Source organism: Elephantulus edwardii, unplaced genomic scaffold (assembly GCF_000299155.1).
Source record: "Elephantulus edwardii isolate Elephantulus edwardi_28Jun2011 unplaced genomic scaffold, EleEdw1.0 scaffold00339, whole genome shotgun sequence".
Lineage (NCBI taxonomy): Eukaryota > Metazoa > Chordata > Mammalia > Macroscelidea > Macroscelididae > Elephantulus > Elephantulus edwardii.
In genome coordinates this window covers 1648180-1671217 of record NW_006400089.1, presented here as the reverse complement: position 1 = coordinate 1671217, position 23038 = coordinate 1648180, and the positions used below count along the sequence as shown (strand labels likewise).

The window sequence follows — 23038 nt, the reverse complement described above, 5'->3', positions numbered from 1 at the left end:
ACAAGAAACCAATTCAACCTCATATATATTTATAGGCTAATGCAGCCCTCTAAATAACCCACAGTATACCTTCTTCTTTATTGTGCATGGAACATTCTCCAGAATAGATCATAATTCAGGTCACAAAGCAAGCATCAATAAATTAAAAAACATAGAAATAATACAAAGCATTTTCTCAGAGCACAATACAACAAAATTAGAAATTAGTAACAAGAGGATAAAAGAGAAAAGACCAAACATTTGGAAACTGAGCAACACCTTGCTTAAACATGAGTGGGTAACTAGAAAAAATTAAAAATGAAATATAATATTTTTGAAACAAATGACAATGAAAACACCCCTTACAAAACCTCTGGGAAACAGCCAAAGCAGTAATAAGAGGTCAATTTATATCAATAAGCAACCATATCAAAAGGCAGGAGAAAATGACCATTGATTCTCTAACCCAACATCTCCAACAAATGGAAAAAACAGCAAGAAAACCTGATACCCTCTACAAAAAGAGAAATTATAAAAATTAGAGCAGAAATAAATGAAATAGAAAACTAAAAAACAATTGAAACCATCAACAAAACAAGGAGTTAGTTCTTTGCAAAGGTCAATAAAATGAACAAAACCAATAAAAGAAAAGAAGGAAAAGACACAAATAATCCAAATAAGAGATAAAATGGGCACTGTCACAACAGAAGGAACTAAAAAAAAAAAGGATAACATTGCAATATTATGAAAAATTATACTTAAATCACTGTTGGGAGGAGTGTAAAATGGTGCAACCACTACGGAAGGTTGTATGGCACTTTCTCAATAAGTTGCAAATTACAGAAATATCATTTGACCCAGAAATCCTACTACTGGGAATTTACTCTAAAGAAACCATAGCCACCCATCCATGTTTATTGAGGATTTGTTCTCAATAGCAAAGAGGTGGAAGCAACCCATCAACAAACGAATGGATAGAGAAACTCTGGTATAGTCACATAATGGAATACTATGCAGCATTGAAAAACAAGGAACTCATGAAATATGCAAAATGGATGACCCGGGAGGACATGATGCTGAGTGAACTATCTTAGTCACAAAAGGACAAATATTACATAGGGCCACTGTTGTAAAATGGAACTGAGATCAGGGTTGAGAGAAGACAGAAATGGGGGGGGGGAATGATGTATTGAAACAGATGAGGGAGAGATCTGTTTAAAAGGGATATATGAATGGGTATTCTTGTCATTACAGAAGTCCAGAGTAAAGGATGCATAGCAGAATAGACTTGTGGGGGGGGGATTGCATAACAGTGAGAGTTTTTCTTTTCAAAGAGAAGAATGAATTGTAGGGGTAGGGAGAAAAGTGCAACAATGAATGAACAGAAACCCTAAGTCTCTGTAAACTTTCATCAAAATTAATAAGAAAAAGAAGAGGCATTTCTTAGACACAATATTATTTTCAAGAGAAAAACTTAAAGGATTTCTACAGAGAATGGGAACTAAAAAAAGGTTTCCTTTAACACCACTCCTATCTAGCATTGTTCTAGAACGTATTAGAGGCAAAAGCAAGACAAGAAAGTAAAAGGCACACAATTTGGAAAAGAAGTAAAACTATGATGATAAATAAGAAATCCAAGGGAGCTCTGTGGCCTAGTAGCAAGAAGCTGCACTGCAAGCTCAGAGGTACACGGTTTGAATCCACCAGATGCTCTGCTGGAGAAGGAGGGGCAATCTCCTCCTGTACCAGTCAGATCTGATTTGGAGGTGCACACAAAAGGTAATAAAACGGAAAAAAAAAAGATATATCCATGGAATCCTATGAAAATCTAAGATATTCTACAAGAAAGCTACACAAACAGAAATAATTCAATTGCCTTGATTTCCAGAGAAACAATAAATAGAATAATAAGGCATCAATACACCAGGGAGGAATATACTTCATATATCAATCAATAATATAAGATCAAAAGGAAGATACTTTTTAGATCAATATATAAAGTAAGATTATTTTCTTCAGGATAAACCTCGGAAGGCAGGGAGGGATAAGAAAGAAGAATGAATTGATATAGGTAGCTCATGGACGAAGTGGAAAGTTGTTATGTGCCATCGAGATGGTTGTGACTTATAGCGACCCTATGTATAACAGCCCTAAACTCTGTTCTGGCCTGTGCTAATCGCACTGTTTCTGACACCCATCCCAATTACCCCAGTCACTGAATCAATCCACCTCATAGAGGGCCTTCCCCTCCTGTGCTGTTCCTCCACCCTCCCAAGCATGATGTCCCTCTCCAAGGACCAGTCCCTCTTTACATTATGTCCAAAGTATGTCATACGAAGCCTCAGAATCCTTGCCTCCAAGGAGCAGTCTGGTTTAACCCTCTCCAGGATGAATCTGTTTGTTTTCTTGGTAGTCCATGGAACTGTCAATACTCTTCTCCAGCACCACAGCTCAAAGGCATCAATTCTTCTTCTATCCTCCCTAGTTGTTGTCCAATTGTCTGATGCATAACAAGTGACTGCAAAGACCATGGCCTGTATCAGACACTCCTTAGTCTCCAGAGAGACACCGTTGCTCTGCAGTACTTTAGAGAGGTCCCTAACAGCAGACTTTTCCATCGCAATACATCTTTTAATTACTTGGTGCCAAGAGTGTTGACTGTGGAGCCAAGCAGACTATAAAGCTGTGAATAATCACAACCTCTTCACCATTCATCCTGATGCTGCCAATTGTTCCAGTGGTGAGAATCTTTGTCTGCTTGATATTGAGCCTGCCTCAATGCATATTGAAGGCTACAGTCCTTGACCCTCTGCAGCAAGCACTTGAGGTCTTCCTCAGTTTCAACAAGCAGGGTTGTGTCATCTGCATAACTCAGAGTGTTGATAGATCTTCCACCAATCCTGATGCCACATTTCTCCTCATAAAGCCCAGCCTCCCAGATAGTCTGTTCTGCATACAAGTTGAAAAGGTATGGAGACAGGACACATCTGAACCATGCATTGTTTCCTTGACTCTTGGTCCAAGTATAGGTTTCACATTAGCACGATCAAGTGTTCTGGTATTGCCATTCTTCTCAGAGTCAGCCACAATTTGTTATCCACACAGTCAAACGCCTTTGCATAATCAATGAAACACAGACATTCCTCTGGTATTCCCTGATTTCATCTAACATTAGCTACAATATCCCTAGTACCATGACCCCTTCTAAACCCAGCCTGGACTTCTGGCAGTTCTCTGCTGATGTGTTCCAGGCACTTTGGGATAATCTTCAGTAGAATCTTGCTTGCATGTGAAATCAATGATACTGTTCTATAGTTTCCACACTCTGTTGGGTCAGCTTTCTTTGGAATGGGAACAAATATAGATCTCTTCCAGTCAGTTGGACAAATGGTTGTTCTCCAGATTTCTTGGTACAACTTGATGAGCACATCTGTTAGCTGAAATATGTCAATTGGTATACCATCTATTCCTGGGGCCTTATTTTTTGCTATTTCCTTCAAAGCAGCTTTAACTTCTTCCTTTATCAACATAGGCTTTTGCTCAAGTGGAAAGAGTCTTACTAAAATGGGAGGATTGTAATTAGTGAAATCAAACAAATTATGCAAGAATTGTTAAATGAAAAATCAATTTTATTATAATCTTTCATTGAAATTATAATGAAAAGTCAAAAAGAAAGAAAAAGAAGATTCAGTAAACTGGAAAAGTTTAAGATTAAGATACAAAATAAAAAAGATCAAGATACAAAAATAAATTGGATTTCTCTACATTAACAAAAGGGAACTCTGATGGCCTTGTGGCAAGATACTGCACTGCAGTTCTGAAGGAATGTGGTTCAAGGACACTAGCTACTCTATGGGAGAAAGATGGTCAAACTCCTCTTGGGTGAGTAAATGCCTTTGAAAATCTACTGGAGGGTGTGTTTTGGGTTGTTCTGACTTGACCACAGAACAACAACACTAATAAAAAGAACTTTTTGAAAAGGAAAATATTTGTTTTTACAAAAGCTACCAGAAATAGTAAATAATTATAAGTAAATCTAAGACTTATATAAAGAAACAAAATTACATAAAGAATTAAGAGACAAATATTGGAAGCAGGGGTGGCATTCACTTCTTAACAAACATTCCTCTGGAAACTCTATCAACTTAGACAAATGATAGTTATAGAAAGGCTTCAGGTCTTTTGTTAATAGGGTCACTATGAATCATGCTCAACTCAATGGAAATAAATAAAAATAAGAACAACAAAAACAAGAGCAACATAGACATATAAAGAAAACTACAAAACAAAACTGGCAGTGACCAAAGAGGTCTACAGAAATGGAAGAACATAGCATACTCAGAATACTCATGAATAGAAAGATAGAACATTATGAAAAAATTTAAATCACCCAAAAAGTGACCTACACATGTAATACAATCCTTATCTATGTGAAATAAACACTCTTTAAAGAGATAGAACAGCTAATCACCAATGTTATAAGGAAAGGAAAGAGATCCAAAATAATCAAAACACTGCTAAAGAAGGAAAACATTGTAGGAGATCTTACACTTCCTATTCTGACAGACTACTATGCAGCTTCAGTAGTCAAAACAGCCTGGAACCAGTACAATGAGAAACACATAGACTAATGCAACAGGATTGAAAACAGAAATGGCTCCATCCAATTTGGACAGTGACATTACTCATCTGTCAGAGTGTGGTACCATGCATGCAGGCATGTTGCTGTGATGCTGGAAAGTATGCCACTGAAGTCTCAAATACAGCGGTGTCATCCATAATGGACACACTTCCCTGGAGCTTCCAAACTAAGATTGAGTAGCAAGTCATATAGACCATTCACGTATAAAATAACAGGTGCCCGACGCTCCTATAAATAATAGCAAAACATTGTCTGATACAGTGTTAAGAGATGGAGCCTTCACATTTGAAGGCACTAAAATTACAACTAGAGAAGAGCTGTCTCCTCAAAGTGGAACCTACCTAAATATATAAATGGAGTTCAGCTTTCAGATAACAAATTTCATTTTCTATTGCCACAACTCAAAATGATAAGAAAGGGAACCAAACATTTATTAAAAATTGGAACATAGAATGTAACAAGTACTAGGAAAATTATAAGTTGTCTAGAATGAAATGGAATACATAAGGGTCAATCTACTATGCATGTTGTTGTTGTTGTTGTTATGTGCCATCAAGTTGCTTGTAACTCATAGTGACCCTAAGTACAATAGCTCTGAAACCTGCCCTGTCCTGAGTCAGTCTCACTGAGTCTGACACACTTATTTCCATTTCCCTAGTTACTGTATCAATCCATCACATCCTGGGTCTTCCTCTTCTGCTCTGTCCCTCCACCATTATAAGTTGATGTCTTAGCCATATGCCCAAAGTGTTTAAGATAGAGCTTCAAAATTCAACCCTCCAAGGGGAGACTTGGTTTCATCCTCTCCAAGACAAAACTATGTTTTTTTGGTGGTCCATGGTATGTTCAAGATTTTTCTCTATCACCACAATTCAAGGGCATTAATTCTTCTATCCTCCTTAATCATTACCAAGCTCTCTGATGCATGGCAAGTAATTGCAAAGACCATGGCCTGGATCACCTTAGTCTCTAGACTGACATAGTTGCTTCTCATTACTCTGGGAAAGTTCGTGACAGCATATTTACCTAATGAAATTCATCTTTTCATTTCCTGACTGATGGCACAAATAGGGTTGATTATGGAACTTACCAAGCTGTCACAAGTAACAACCTCAATCTTTTCTCCCTCCATCCATCATGGTGCTGCCAATTGGCCTAGTGGTAAGAATCTTTGTCTTTTTGATGTTAAGCTTCAATCTTTATTGAAGACTGCAGTTCTTGACCTTCTGCAGCAACTGCTTCAGTCTGTCTCAGTGATAGCAAGCACAGCTGTGTTATCTGCATAGCATAGGTTGTTGATGAGTCTTCCTCCAATCCTGATGCCACATTCCTCCTCATAAAGTCCAGCCTCTTGAATTATCTCTTCTTCATATAGATTGAACTAGGCATAAGTGAAGTGAAATTGTGTCATATTGGCTGTTTTTGTTTTGTTTTTTTGTATTGGTGTAACCAGGGTGCTCTTAGGAGGCAAGGATGGTGAAACTTCATGTCACATACTTTGAGCATGTTGTCAGAGGGACCAGTTCTTGGAAAAGGATATCAAGCTGGGTAAAGTGGAAGATCAGAGAAAGAGAAGACCCTAAACCAGATGGATTGACACAGAGACCATAACAATGGGCTTGAGCACATCAGAGATGGTGAGGCTAGCACAGGATAGAGTAAGGTTAAGATCTATTCCTCAGAGAGGTGCTATAAATTGTAGTCAGTGCAATGGCACCTAACAACAAAAATAACATTTTAAATCAGGCAGTCATATGATCTTTTATGCCAGGAATGTAAAATTGAATATTTCATGATCTCTCCTAGAGTATAATACTGTTAGTGATAGAATAATATCCTTACACATACAAAGAAAATTTGCTAGTACAACTATTATTCAAATTTATACACCAACTACTAAAGCCAAAAATGAAGAAACTGAGGTTTCTCATCAACTTATGCATTCTGAAATTGATCAAATAAGCAATCAAGATGAACTTATAATAACTGGTAATTGGAATGCAAAACTTAGATACAGAAGAGGAGGACTAATAATCAGAAAATATGGCCACGGTGATAAAAATGACAGCAGAGTTCATGTGATAGAATTTTATGCAATCAATGATGTATTCACTGCAAAACCCAAACAAAATAGCAAAAAATAAAAAATATAAACAGCAATTACACACTTGAATCTTTCCCAATGGAATATATAGAAATCAAGCTGACTACACCTACAAGAAGAGATGGTGAAGAAACTATCATCAGTCAGAACAAGGCCAGGGGCCAAATGTGGAACAGACTATAAACTGCTTATACCTAAATTAAAATTGAAGCTGAAGAAAATGAAAATAAGTCTCTGATGGCCAAAACATGACATTGAATTTATCTACCTTGAACTTTGAGAAAATCTCAAGAATAGAGTTAGTACACTGAATATCAACATTAACAAGACTGACAAGTTTTGAGATGAAATACATGAAGAAAGCAAAAGGTCACTAAAAAGACTTGAATGAAAAAAAGAAATTTATTAATTAAACAGATGTCAGAAGGGACTCTGAAACTTTATCTTGAACATAGATAAAGCGACAGAAAGAAACAGAAATAAATGAACTGAGAGCTGAACAGAAGGTATCAAAGATATCTCTAGAAAACAGTCTTAAAATGAATTATGCAAAGATCTGGAGCTAGAAAGCCAAAAGAGAATGCATTCAGCATTTCTCAGTTTGAAAGTACTAAAAGAAAATTTATGCTTTGAGTTGTAATACTGAAGGGTTCAATGGGGAAAATATTGAATGACGCAGGAAGCACCCAAAGAGGGCAAGAATATATAGAATAACTCACTGTATCAAAAAGCATTGGTCAACACTGAACCATTTCAGGAAGCAATATATGATCAAGAACCAATAATATTGAAGGAAGCAGTCCAGTTGCACAGAAAGCACTGGGGAAAAAATTCTCCAGAAATTGAGAGAATATTGATTGAGGTGTTTGAACACAGGCAGTCCTGAATGGGCTCACTCATCTATGTCTATAAATTTGGGCCAACTATCTGGAAGAGATGCATACTGGTGCCTACATCATACAACAGTGTTCAGGCAGAATATATATCCAATAAATTAGTATCATAAATATCACATATAAGTAGAATATTGCTGAAAATAATTGAAAAATGGTTGAACTATTAAGTGCATCAATAAAGAACTACCACAAATTCAAGCTAAATTCCAAAGGCCATGGAAGAAGGCATATAAAAAAAAGAGAAAGCTGTTTATTGTGTTTTATTAACTATGTAAAGGTATTGACTATGTTGTTATTTTTGTTGTTGTTAGGTGCCATCAAGTCAATTATGACTCAGAGTGGCCCTATGACCAACAGATCTGAACCCTGTCCTATCCTGTGCCATTATCGCAATCACTGACACACTTAAGCCCATTGCTGCAGTCACTGGTGAGGGTCTTTCTCTGTTTCCAAGCATGATGCTCCTACTGAAGGAACAGCCTCTCCTAGCAACATGTCTAAAGTATATAAGACAAAACTTTATCATCTTTCCTTCCAAGGAGCACTCTGGCTACACCTTCTCCAAGAAGGTTTATTTATGTCTGTTTGTTCTTTTGGCTGTTTATGTTATATTCAGTACTCTTTTCCAACATCACAGCTCAAAAGCATTAATTCTTCTTCTGCCATCCTTATTCACTGCTCAGCTCTCAGATGCATAGAAAGTGATTAAAAAAAGATCAAGGCCGGAATCAGGGGCACCTTAGTTCTCAAGCTGACATCCTTGATCCTCAATAATTTGGATAGATCCATGACTGCAGACTTTCTGTCTACAATATGTCTTGTGATCTCCTGATTGCTGGTACCAAATGTATTGACTGTGGATCCAAGTAAGTTGAAGTCATTGACAATTTCAATTTTTTCTCCATCTATCATGATGTTACCTATTGGTCCAGTGGTGAGAATTTTTTCCCCCTAAAGTTGAGATGCAATCCATATTGAAGGTTATATTCTTTGATCTTCTGCAACAAGTGCTTCAAATCCTCACTTTCAGCAAGCAAGGTTGTGTCATCTACATAATGTATATTATTGATGAAGTTTTCCTTCAATCCTGATACCACATTCTTCTTCATAGAGTTTAGCTTTTTGAATAATTTCCTCAGCATACAGGTTGATTATGGAGAGAGAATATAGTCCTGACACACACTTGTCTTAATTTTAAACAATGTAGTGTTCCCTTGCTCTGTATGCATAACAGCCTCTTGGTCTAGGGATAGGCTTTGCACAAGCGCAATTAAGTGATCTGGGATTCTCATTCTTCTCAGGTTTAGCCAGAGTTTGTTATGATCCACACAGTCAAATGCCTTTGCATAGTCAATAAAGCACAAACAGACATTTGTCTGGTATCGTTTGCTTTCAGTCTGGATCCATCTGACATCAGCAATGATAGCTCTGGTGCCACAGTCTCTTCTAAATCCAGCTTGAATATCTAGCAGTTCTCTGTACTGTTCTAACCATTACTGAATGATCTTCAGCAGTATTTTGCTTGAAAATTATATTAATGATATTGTTCAATAATTTCCACATTTTGTTGGATCACCTTTATTGGGAATGAGAACAAATATAGATCAGGCAGCTGTCATCCAAATTTGCTAGTATAGTCTGATGTGAACATCCAGAGTTGCATCTGTTAATTGGAACAATTATGTCTACTGGTATACCATCAACATTTTCTTTTTTGCCAATATCTTTAATGCATCTTGAACTTCTTATATTATCATTGGTTCTTGATTATACTTCCTGAAATATTTCAATGTTGACCAATACTCTTGGCAAAGTGATTCTGTATATTCCCTCCATCTTACCTTCACCCTCCCATTTTCTTTGGATGTTTTCAAAGTCACTCAATATTTTGCCTACAGCCATCTCTCAGTATTGCAATTTGAGGCCTGCATCTGTTTTTCAGTTCTTTCAACTTGAGAAATGCTAAACAACTTCCTTTTTCCCCTCCAAATCCAGCTCTCCGCACATTCTGTTAGAATATAATGCTTCTTTGTTTTCTTGAGCTACCCTTTGAAATCTTCTGTTTAGCTCATTTACTTGAGTATCTCTTTCCTTTGTTTTGGCTTCTGAATGCTTCAGTGCAATTTTCAGAGACTCTTCTGACATAAGGGAGGGTTTTTTTCTTTCTCTTCTGTCTTTGTAATAATCAATTGCTCTCTTCATGCATTTCATATATTTTTATGTCATCGCACAATTCATCTTGTCCGATCACTGGTGCTGAATGCTTCAAGTCATTTCTTAAGATAATTCTTAAATTATTTTTTTTTTTAGTTTCATTATTTTTTGTGTGTCTACCCTCAAATCAGATCTGACTGGTACAGGAGGACATTGTTCCTCTTTCTCGAGCAGAGCATCTGGTGGGATTCTTAAATTCTAATGGGATAGATTCAACATGATATTTTAGTTCTCATGGGGTTGGGTTTTTTTCAGCCTGAATATGAACTTGAGCTCAAATTACATGAGTAACTGATGGCCTATTCCACACTAAGCATCTGTCCTAATTTTAACTGCTCTTCTTGGTCTTTTCCAATGATACCTTCCACAGAAGTAGCCAATCTGATTTCTACACAGTTCAACTGGTGAAGTCCATTTGTAAAGTTTGTTTTTCTTTAAAAAAAATATTGGTGATGGATAAACCATGGAACACAGACACTTTGTGTGATCATTCTATTCTATTCTATTCTATTCTATTCTATTCTATTCTATTCTATTCTATTTCATTCTATTCCAGACACTGTGATCATTCTATTCTATTAATTCTATTTCTGTTCACCAAGTCCATACTTTCCAAATGCCATTCCTTCTTCATTGTTTTCAGCTTTTATATTCCAGTCATCTATTATCATTAATATATCTTCTCTATGGTGCTAAATTTAAATATATCTTTATTTGAGACATTGCATTTTCTATCTAGAATGTTGTTATTGTTGTTATGTGCCTTCAAGTCGCTTGTGACTCATAGAAACCCTATGCACAAGAGCCCTAACTGCCATTCTATCCTGTGCCAACCTCACCATTTCAAACACACTCATTCCCACCACCCCAATCACAGAATTGATCCATCTCATTGAGGGTCTTCCTCTCCTGCACCGTCCCTCCACTCTCCCAAACATGATGTCTCTTTCCAAGGACCAGTCCCTCCTTGCAACATGCCCAAAGTATGTCAGACGAAGCTTCAGAATCCTTGACTCCAAGGAGCATTCAGGCTTCACCCTCTTCAGGACAAACCACTTTGTTCTCCTAGCAGTCCATGGTATATTCAACACTCTTCTCCAGCACCACAGCTCAAAGGCATAAATTCTTTTTCTATAACCCCTAGTCACTGTCCAACTCTCCAATGCATAGGACACAATTGTGAAGACTATACCCTGAATCAGGCACACTTTAGTCTCCAGCCTGACATCGTTGCTCTTCATTACTCTTGAGAGGTCCCTCACAGCTGACTTTCCCAATGCACTTTGTCTCTTGATTTCGTGGCTGCTGGTACCAAAAGTGTTGACTGTGGAGCACCAGGTAAACTAAAACTGTTAACTATCCCAATCTCTTCACCATCCATACTGATGCTGCCAATTGGTCTGGTGGTGAGAATCTTTGTTTTCTTTATATTGAGCTTCAATCCATATTGAAGGCTGCAGTCCTTGACCTTCTACAGCAAGTGCTTCAGGTCCTCTTCAATTTCAGCAAGCAGGGTTGTGTCATCTGCATAATGAAAGTTTTTGATGACTCTTCCACCAATCCTGATGCCACATTCCTCCTTGTACAGCCCAGCACCTTGGATGATCTGTTCTGCATACAGACTGAAAAGGTATGGAGACAACATACATCCCTGATGGACCCCCTTCTTAATTTTGAGCCATGCAGTGTCTCCTTGCTCTGTTCTGACGACTGCCTCTTGGTCCAAGTATAGGTTTCACATTAGAACAATCAAGTGTTCTGGGATTTCCATTCTTCTCAGAGTCAGCCACAGTTGTTTATAATCCACCTACTCAAACGCCTTTGCATAATCAATGAAACAAAGATAGACATTCTTCTGGTATTCCCTACTTTCAGCTAAGATCCATCTAACATCAGCTACAATATCCCTAGTACCACGACCCCTTCTAGACCCAGCTTGGACTTCTGTCAGTTCTCTGCTGATGTGCTGTTCCAGTCACTTTTGGATAATCTTCAGCAGAATCTTGCTTGCATGTGAAATCAATGATACTGTTCTATAGTTTCCACACTCTGTTAGGTCACCCTTCTTTGGAATGGGAACAAATATAGATCTCTTCCAGTCAGTTGGCCAAGTGGTTGTTCTCCAGATTTCTTGGCACAGCTTGGTGAGCACATCCAAGGCAGCATCCGTTAGCGAAAATACGTCAATTGGTATACCATCTATTCCTGGTGTCTTATTTTTGGTTATTTCCTTCAAAGCAGCTTGAACTTCTCCCTTCATCACCATAGGCTCTTGCTCATATGTTATTTCATGAAATTATTCTGTGTCTTCCAGTTCCTTTTGATACAGTGACTCAGTATATTCTTTCCATCTTTTTTTAATACTTTCTGGATCATTTAATATTCTGCCTAAAGCATCCTTGATTATAGCAACTCGAGGTTTTAATTTGTTCTTCAGTTCCTTGAGCTTAAGAAGTGCTGAACAAGTTTGGCCCTTTTGATTTTCCGATTCCAGCTCCTTGCATATTCATGTAGCACTGGTTAAATGGGTTAATTCTAAACTTTGCAGGAACCAGACAAGACTCTACTGGATAAGGCTTTCTGGCGCATCTGTTTGTTCTTCCCTTAATTGCCTCCTTCTAAAGCTAAGAATTTTTTTGGCTTTGGAATTAATGAGTTCTTTAATTAATTAATTTAATTAAATTTATTTAATTAATGAGTCTCTGGAATTAATGAGTTCTTTTCAAGGTTGGATTTGGGTCAGGGTGGGGGGTGGGGTTTGCCGGACACACAAACTGGGGTTCATGCTGTCCCCTCAGATCCACCTAACATTAGCTATAATATCCCTGGTACCACGACCTCTTCTATATCCAGCCTGCACATCTGGCAGTTCTCTGTTGACATATTGCTCCAAACGTTTTTGGATAATTTTCAGCAGATTCTTGCTTGTATGTAATATCAATGATATTGTTCAATAATTTCTCCATTCTGTTGGGTCACCTTTCTTTGGAATGGGAACAAATACAGATCTTTTGCAGTCAGTTGGCCAACTGACTGTCCTCCAGATTTCTTGGCACAACTTAGTGAGCACATCCCGAGCAGAGTCTCTTTGTTGAAATAAATCAATTGGTATGCTGTCAACTCTTGGAGCCTTGTTTTTTGCCAATTCCTTCAGAGCAACCTGAACTTCCTTCTTCATCACCATAGGCGCTTGCTCATATGTTATTTCATGAAATTCTTCTCTGTCAGCCAACTCCTTCTGATACAGTGACTCTGTGTATTCCTTGCATATTCTTTTGATACTTCCTGGATCATTTAACATTCTACCCAAAGTATTGCCACTCATGACTTGAATTTGTTTTTCAACTCCTTCAGCTTAAGAAACACAGAGCGAGTTTGGCCCTTTTGATTTTCTAGAATACATTGACAATAAAATGCAATGTTATTTCCTTCTTCTATGAATATTCCATATTCAGGTATTGAGAATGCCTAGAAATTTAGTCTAGTAGTTTAAACTTTGAAACTGCAGTGTGCTCCAAATTTGGGTCCTTCAAAATTTAACTGTGGAACAATGAGTCCTGAAGTATTCCGATTTGTTTAGTCAACCTCTTCAATTCTGGGTCCAGAAGAGGCACAACCAGATGGAGGAGCCTCCAGGCATGCCTCCAACACTTGGGTACAGTTTGGTGATTATAGGGTTGCAGATCATTTTCCAGCTCCTTCTGCTGATACTCAAATTCCTCCTTTTCTGCAGTTTGATTCTTATCAAGCTAGTAGATAATTTCATTGCACTTGTCAAGGACCTTCTGCTTGTCCTCATCACTGATCTTGCCTTGAAGCTTTTCAACTGTTGTTTAAGACTCAAGGAAATTCTTAGAAGATACTTTATCTACTTGCTTCTCATTTTCAGCTTTGTACTTCTCTGTCAGCTGGACCATTCATTCAATGTCTTCTTTACTCAAGTGGCCCTTGTCACTGGTGATGGTAATCTTGTTTTCATTCCCAGTGCACTTGTCAACAGTAGAACCATTAAGGATACCATTTACAACAATATCAAAGGTGATTTCAATCTGAGGAACACCATGAGGTGCAGGTGGTATGACAGTGAGCTCAAACTTGCCAAGCCAGTTGTTATCTTTGGCCACAGCATGCTCACCTTCATAGACCTGAATGAGTACAACAGGCTGGTGTCCAAGTAGGTTGTGAAGGTCTGTGTCTGCTTGGTAGTAATGGTAGTCTTCTACTTGATGAGGACAGTCATGACTCCACCATCAGTTTCAATACCAAGGTAATGTGGAATGACATCCAGGAGCAGCAAATCTTGAACATTTTCAGATTTGTTTCCAGAGAGAATGGCCACCTGGACAGCTGCACCATAAGAAACAGTTCCATTGATGCTCTTGTTCAATTCCTTTCCACTGAAAAAGTCCTGAAGAAGTTTCTGAATCTTAGGAATTCTGGCAGAATTATCCAGCTTGACAGTATCATGGAACTGTGACTTGTCTAGCTTGGCATCCCTCAGGGTTTTCTCCACAGGGGGCCCAGTGCCACAGAAAAAAAAATCAGCATTCAATTCTCAAAAGCAGGTTCAAGTAATGGAAGTGTAGAAGTTGATCCCTCATACATAGAATCAATCTCAATACTTGCCTGGGTGCTGGAAGAAAGGGTATGCTTTGCACATTCACAAGCAGTGTGGAGGCATCGGACAGCCCTCTTATTTTCACTGATATCTTTCTTATTCTTGCACTGAAACTCTGCAATGAAATGGTTGACCATTCTGTTGCCAAAGTCTTCTCCACATAAGTGAGTGTTTCCAGCTGTAGACTTGACTGAAATATCCCATCTTCAGTAGTGAGGATAGATGCATCAAAAATGCCACCTCCTAAGTCAAAGATCAGCAATTCCTTTCAGCACCAACATTTTTGTCTAAACCATATACAATAGCAGCAGCAGTTGGCTCACTGACGATTCAGAGGACACTGAGGCCAGCAATGGGTCCAGCATCTTTGGTATCCTGGTGCTGAGAGTCACTGAAATAAGGTGGTACAGTGACAACAGCATTGGTAACAGTCTTCCCAAGGTAGGCTTCTGTAATTTCCTCCACCTTTGTCAGAACCATATATGACACCTTCTCTGGATAGAAACTTTTGTTTTCTCCTTTATATTCTACTTGAACCTTTGGCCTGTCTGCACCACCATGAAGGGTCAGAGTTTCCTATCTGACTGCACAACAGCATCATCAAATCTTCATCCAATGAGACAATGAGACATCAAATATTGTGTTAGTGGGATTCATTGCAACTTGATTCTTTGCTGCATCACCAATCAATCGTTCAGTATCAGTAAATGCAACATAGCTTGGGGGGGAGGGTCAGGTTGTCTTAATAATTTGCAATGATCTCCACTTTCCTGTGCTGGAAGACCCACACATAGGAGAAGGTGGTGCTAAGACCAATGCCTACTGCAGGGCCCTTGGACTTGGTTGCTCAGTGAAAGTCCCAGGTGGGGAAGAAAGAAAACTGCACCTCATGGTTGCAACTATGCTAAAAGAGTCACTAATGCATAATGATTACATGTTTGTTCTATTTCAGACTGCAAAATTTGGTAAAAATATTAAATTTCCTTTTCTTTGGCTTTAGCTGTGTATATTTAAGTAACAGTTATATTAGTAGGTCTTCCTTATATGTGTATGGATTATATTCTATATCTCACAAAGTGTACTCAAGGATAGAAATTGAAATTATCTTTTTAATTATTAATGTAACACCATTCTTCTTCTGTTTTTCTCTCCCAGTATAGTATACTGGTATTATCCAATTCAAAGTGGCCAAAGCTAGCCCATCTAATCTTGCCTACAAGGTTCACAATACCAAAATGGTGGATTTAACCTAGAACTCATCAGTAAATGAGTGGCTAAACAAAGTTATTATAGATACACGCAATTGTATACTGTGTAAAAGTAGAGAATTAATGATAAATATACAACATACCATAGCATAAATGAACCTGGAACACATTATGATGATAGAAATATTTCAATAATGAAATGGCAAATGCTGTATGAGACCACTATTATAAATAGCCAAGAAAGTCTTACACATAGAAAGAAACATTCTTTGATGTTTATTAGACATTGTGAGGCAGGAAAGGGAGGCATATTTAACTTGGGTTATGGAAAATGCAACTTATAATGAAGGCACATCAGCACAATGTAAAATATACCAGGAGATAAATGTTGAATAAAAGGCAACAACAGCAAATAGTATTATACACAGCAGTAACCAACAGTTTACAAGAAGATACAGAGGTAGATACGTAAGCCAAGAGGGGTCAGATGCATAAGGAATAAACTCACAAGCATATATAGAGAGATTTGGCACAGCTGTATGTGTTAGAAATATAGCCAGGCACATAGCAAAGTGTACAAGGACAAAGTTATACAAATGTCTTAACCATAACCAAAAACCTTGATGGACTGAGTCACTGGGCTTAAAAACTTATGAGCAAGTCTTAGAGACATCTGGTCAATTAACAAAATATATCTATAAAGACAATGTTCTATATCCAATTTTATTGTAACTGGGGCTTAAAAGTTTGTGAGTACCATATAATATCTAACTATATATTCTGTCATCCAGAAAAAGAAGAATGAAGATTAGAGATTCAAGGCAACAATCAATGCAAAGGAATAATGCACCCTATTTATTACCTAACCATAGTCTCCACTGTTGTTGATGTATACTGTTGATTTGGAACTGACCCACTGCTGACCCTCTAGGAGATTTTCCGAGGCATTAAATCACATGGAAGGAGACTGCCCATCTTATGCCCACAGAGCAGCTGGTAGGTTCACACCGTGATCTTTGAGACGGGAGCACAATACCTAAACACTAGGCCACCAGAACTCCTGAGAAAAGAAGAGCAAGATAGTGTGCAGCTACCAATACTGTCCACACTCATCAGGATCACAATTGTGGGGCCCAGACAGACTGGGAGAAAAGATATACAACAAATTCAACAAAAATACACAACAAAATATTACCACAGTACCACATCTACTGGTGGAGGCTGAAGGAGACATTAGTTCTTAGACATATTTCAAATCTGGAACTAGTCCCAGAAACCAATCAATAGCTGGGTCTACAAAGTAAACAAAAAGTAAGCACTTGAGAAATGTGCTCCTTAGAATGATCAATCTTATTTAAGCAAACAAACAAACAAACAAAAAACAAACCAGGACTAAAATATTAAAAAACCATATCCCCATACAAGTTTTTCACAATAAAAAAAAACAACAAAACTAAACACAAAACCATTCAGTCAGGAAGAGGTAGAAAAGATGAGTGACTAGAAACCAGGGAACCAGGCCTAGAAATGGGAAGAGTGCTGTTACTTTGAGGAAATGGGAACTAATGTCACAAACAAAATCAATGTAGATTGTTGAATGAGAAACTTGTTTCCTTTGTAAAATTTTACCCAAACCACAATAAAATGCTTAAAAAAAACAAAACATCATGATGGAGACTTACCTCTTACTTTTTCTACTTTATAGCATAAGGAAGTATACTCTTTATATATAGGTGGTGAGAGCATGCTTAGTCTAGTTTCCCAGACTTTTCTTCATAAAAATGTGCTTTAGGCAGGGATGGGCTGCTTCTTGAAGTTAGTGCTGTCAAATCAACTCCAACTCACAACACCAGACATAGAAAAAAAATGTGGCCCAATGCTGTGCCATTACCACCATCTTTGCTACACTTAAGCCTACTGGTTATAGAACCGTTTAAAAGTTGTTAAACTCATTTCTTCCTTTTGTATGTTCATACTAGAGGTAATCTGCCAGTCCTCAGCTCCCTGATACCGACCGCTTTGTCCTCTTTCTGTCATTGACCTTTGTCATGAGAGGAAAAAAGACACAGTTACCTTATAGGGCGATAAACACAGAGCACTAAACACATACTCAGCTTTGACCAAATTACTTTGCCTTAATGCCTAAAGAGAGTGATGGGAAAGTTTGCCATGGTGGAAACCATGGAACCTCACACACATTAAGGTTAAATAGGTGACGCGTGTCACCTTTTTTCTCTGGACCTCACATTTCTTATGATTAGGATATTCTCAATGGTTCTTCCTCTCTTCACTTTTCATCCAGCTTAAGTATAACATTGGTCTTCTCATTGCATTTGCCACACTATTCACTTTTTCCTTCCAATGACTAGTAGCCGATTAAAGAACTAAAGAACTCATAGCAATTTCTCTATCACTAAATAGGATTCTAAGAAATTCTAAGAAACTAAAAAACAAACAGAAGCTCATATGGCTTTCATTTTCCAGCTAAGGAATTAATAAAATGTAAGAGCAACTGATAATGTATTTGAAATAACTATAAATCCAGAGCAATTAAAAGGAGTGAATGTCAAAGTTTCAGCCTCAGTGATATGGAAAATCAGAGCTAAGCAACACACATGTAAGAAGTGGTTCAGAATTTAAAAGGCAGTCAACCAAAGTTGTATGCAGGGTAGGATCATGGAGGCATGTTTCAGAAGAGTTTATTGGAGAAGAGCAGCAATCATGCATGTCACCTGTTGCTGCAAACTAGGTGTGGAGGAGGGAGGAAATGTGCTCAACAGGAGCAGGAAGTTGGTAAGGACTGAAAATGGGAATGCAGAATCAGGAGGTGCAAGACTTTGGGAAGCTGAGAAAGTCAATGCCACCAAAAGCATTGTCTGTAAAGTGTGGTCAGGAATAAAATGTTGCTTGGCCAATATTAGCATAAAGTGTCAATGCTGTCACCTATATGACGATGACAGCCCAAATCCACAGTTAAATTAAATAGCCTCTATGCTGCTTGTGACTTACATTGGAGGAAAGGAGAGTCTATTCCTAGAAGTTTCTTTTGAACTGACAGGTGTTCCCACTTTGCTTGGATTCTTTGAGGTAATAGCTGGCAGCCTCACCTGTGTCAAGAAACAAACAGAACACCAATTTAGTGATGGGTACAGCTCAAATTAAAGGAGAAGAAAAGTCAGAAAATAAACACAGTAGCAAAATTTACAAAACACAGCATGGTGGTGATTAAGTGTTATTGTCACAATAAAATAAAAGTAAAATTTATATTTATAACCTTAACCTATAAGAAAAACTTCTACTTACAACCTCATTCAACAAAATTTTCAATGCTTATTATGTAGACAGAGGGTTCTCAACCCTATGAGCCCTCAGATTTGGAAACACAGAGGTGGAGAAACAGTTGAAAAAAGAAACTAACAACTGGTACGTGGAATGTGAGAAGCATAAATGTAGGAAAACTGGACACTGTAAAAAAAGAAATTGAACATATAAATATTGATATATTGGGTATTAGTGAAATGAGAAAGACTGGAATGGGATATTTTGAATCCCATGATCATTTGAATTATTATGCTGGAGATGAAAAGGTGAGAAAATACGGGGTTGCTTTCATAGTTAAAAAGATCATTTTGAGATCTTTCTTGAAACACAATATTGTGAGTGAAAGGATAATATCCATATACATATAAGGAAGACCTGTTAATACCACTATCATTAAAATTTATGCACCTACAACCAGAACCAAAGAGGAGGAAATAAATTATTTCTATCAGCTGTTGCAGTCAGAAATCTATCAAATATGTAACCAAGATGCTTTAATAATAATGGGTGACTGGAATGCAAAAGTTAGGAATCAGAAAGAGGGATGAGTAGTCAGAAAGTATAAACTTGGTGACAGAAATGAGGCCGGTGATAGAATAACACACTTCTTTACAATCAATTATTTATTCACAGCATATAAGAAACAGAAACACAGGCTATACACATGGATTTCACCTGATGGGATGCACAGGAATCAGACTGATTACATCTGTGGAAGGAACCATTGGAGAAGTTCCATATCAGCAGTGAAAACTAGGCCAAGTGCTGATTGAGGAACAGATCATCAGCTACCCATATGCAAGCTCAAATTAAAACTAAAGAAGGTTAAATCATATCCACAGGAATCAAAATTTGACCTTGAGTCTATCTCCCATGAATTTTAAAACTAACTCAGGTATAGGTTTGAGGCCTTGACCACTAATGAGCAAAGACCAGATAAGCTGCAGAAAGATATAAAGAATATCGTTCATGAAGAATGCAAAAAGTGATGCACACCAGAGGGACACACACCAGGGACAGCAGGACAGCTGGAATTGGAATGAGAATTGTTATTAAAATAACCACTATGAGAGTCGTGACAGGGAGCAGTGAGCAGGGAGAAGCGAGCCTCAGAGGGGAGCAGGGAGCCTCAGTGGGAGCTGTGTGTACTGGCAGAGAACAGCAAGCCTTGGCAAAGAGGAGCGAGCCTAAGTAGGGAGTCGTGAGCCTCAGTGGGGAACAGAGAACTTTTATGGGGTGCAACAACCTTCCATGGGGAGCAGAAAGCCTCAGCAAGGAGCAACATGCCTTGGAGGAGAGAAAAAAAGCTGTACAGTGGAAATCTGAGTGAGGTACTTAGGGGGCATCACTGTTGATTGCTGGACCATGTGGAACCCTTCACCATAAGCAGAAGGGAGTGACACAGCTGGAGATCGACTAGGGTGGATGACCCACTTATTGAAGGGAAAATCAAGGCTTCCTGGTTTTCCATTCATGTCACCAAAAATGCCACCCACCACTAACCCTCCAAGCGTGTGTCTGCACTTGCACCCACCCTACGTATATCCATGCTCTTCTGGCAGAGTGACTTCAGATCACAAACAGGCTATTGCCTCAAGCATGAAAAACTTTACCACAACAATGACATTAAAGAAGCAGACTACCTCAAAGACCACACAAGCCCAAAGCAAGAAATTACCTCCAAAAAGTGACACAGTGTCAATGGATTTGCTGAAACTAGAAAGTCTGATGGAACTTTCAGACAGATTTTAAAAGAACAATGATTGAATATTTTCAATGGGTGAAAGACAAACTGGAAAATTTACAAGACACTGCAAGCAAATACCAAAAGGAACTTAAAAAACAATCCAGAACAATCCAGATAAAACAAATGAGGCATTAGAGGCTCTGGAAAAACAAGAAACCATAATCCAAAATATGAGGACTAATGATTCAGATGCTGTTAATATGATGGAGGGACACTTGAACAGAGTTGAAGAGAAAGAACACAGAACCAGTAAAATAAAAGATGGATTCATCACCACTGATCTGCTAGAGGAAAAAGCAGAATGAAAAATGAAGGAAAAGAAGAAAACCTAAGAACAATGTGGGACACCATCAAGAGAAATAGCATGCACATGAAAAGGCATTGGGAAAAGTTGTGGAAGAATTACTAGAAAAAAACTTTCCAGGCATAATGAAGAAGCTGAGCAAAAATCATATTAATTAGACCCTAAAATAAAAACAACAAGGCATATCAGAGTCAGATTTGCCAGAAACAAAGATAAGGAGAGAATTCTGAAAGCAGCAAGGGAGAAACAAAGAGTAACCTATATGGGAGAGCAGATAAAATTAAGGACCAATTTCTCAACAGAGACCATGTGAGCAAGAAGACAGTGGAATGACAAATACTAACACTCAAAGAATACAATGGTCAACTAAGAATACTGTACCCAGCCAAATTCTCCATGAAAGAGATCAGGATATTCCTAGAAAATCAGAACCAAATGGAGTTTGTAAAAACAAGAACAGCATTGCAGGAAACACTGAGAGACGTCCTTCTTACAGAGGTGTCACAGAAAGCATTATGGACCAAAGTAACTAGCAACAACACCAAAAAGAATTCAACACAATGGTAGCAATAAAACCTTGCCTCTCAATAATCACACTGAATATGAATGGTCTAAATGGACCACTGAAGAGAAAAAGAATAGCAGATTGGATAAAAAAACCCCATAAAATCCATTAATATGCTGTCTGCAAGAGACACGCCTGATAAACGAAGATAAAGACAGAGTAAAAATAAAAGGGTGGGGAAAATATAACAAGCAAATGACAACCAGAAAAAAGCAGGAGTAGCAATATTAATCTCTGATAAAATAAATTTCAATGCAAAAACAATCACAAAGGACAAGGAAGGTCACTACATAATGCTTAAAGTTTCAATAGAACAAGAGGACATAACAATAATAAATATCTATGCACCAAATGAAAGACCTGCAAAACATATAAAATAAACGTTAACAAAATCTAACAAGGACTTTAAGTGTGAATCTGAAGGACACTTGTCCAAGGGTGGCCCACATCACGTCCTCATGGCTGATAGGACTGACAGGCCTCAGCTCCCAGATGGAAACAAAGGAGGATGCTTCGATTTAGATCCTCCCAGAAGAGCTGTGGGTGAGCATTATTAACATTACTCGTAAGTATATTGGTTTTATCCTGGACACAAGAACCTACAATTTGGTCCTAAAAACCTTCTGAGGTCCCAACTCTTCTCACTATTTCTCAGTTGTTGGAATTGACAGAAAACTTTATAAGCAGTTCTTTACTTCACCTCTGCCTTTCATGCAGATTTCTGACCTGTAAAACAACCCAGTGGTAGATGAAATTTGCTCCAGGACTTAAGAACAATAAATGCCATAGTTAAGCCTCTACATCTTGTGGTTCTGAACCTTCATACTATAATGGACAAAGTGCTAGTCAATAGGACTTTTAAGAACTACCTTCCCCCTGTTACTTGATTTGTGCCACTATTAGAACCTCTACTTGGAATATTATTGCTTTTTAATAATACTCATAATACTCATGTACTTTTACATAATACTCATGTACTTTTAACTTGTTAGTTAAAATTGTGTCTTCTAGGCTGTAACACTTCCATGATACATCTTCAAGGATATGAACATGTACGGCTAAGCAGAACTGATAACAGTGCATCTAAATTCCAAAATCAATTTCCACAACAGTCTACGTGTTTCCTATTGCCAAAGGGGCCCTCTAGAGTACTGAGAGAAGTTCTTCACCCTGAAACCTACAGCATCTCTTTTCAGCAGGAAGTAGCTAAGAGAATACGCCATCCCCTTTTCCTTATGAATCAGGTGTAGTGTCTCTCAGAGAGGAGTGATAGGGAATGGCAAAGGACACACTGACAAAGGAGATTAATCAGAAATGGCTTTGACAAAGGGGCCCTTTAGAATAGTGAGAGAAGATCTTCACCCTGAAACCTACAGCGTCCCTTTTCAGCAGGAAGAAGCTAAGAGAATATGCCGTCCCCTTTTCCTTATGAATCAGGGT

The 23038-nt window shown here is 38.1% G+C and overlaps 1 protein-coding gene across 1 annotated transcript in view; it reads right to left on the bottom strand.

Annotated features, from left to right (window-relative positions):
- The window catches only part of LOC102853581 (chromosome unknown open reading frame, human C7orf57), a 128787-nt gene that overhangs the window by 31039 nt on the left and 74710 nt on the right, over positions 1-23038 (bottom strand). The window contains exon 5 of the mRNA XM_006901618.1: positions 18671-18768. Within this exon, the coding sequence (XP_006901680.1) occupies positions 18671-18768 (98 nt within the window). The remainder of the gene's footprint in view (positions 1-18670; positions 18769-23038) is intronic.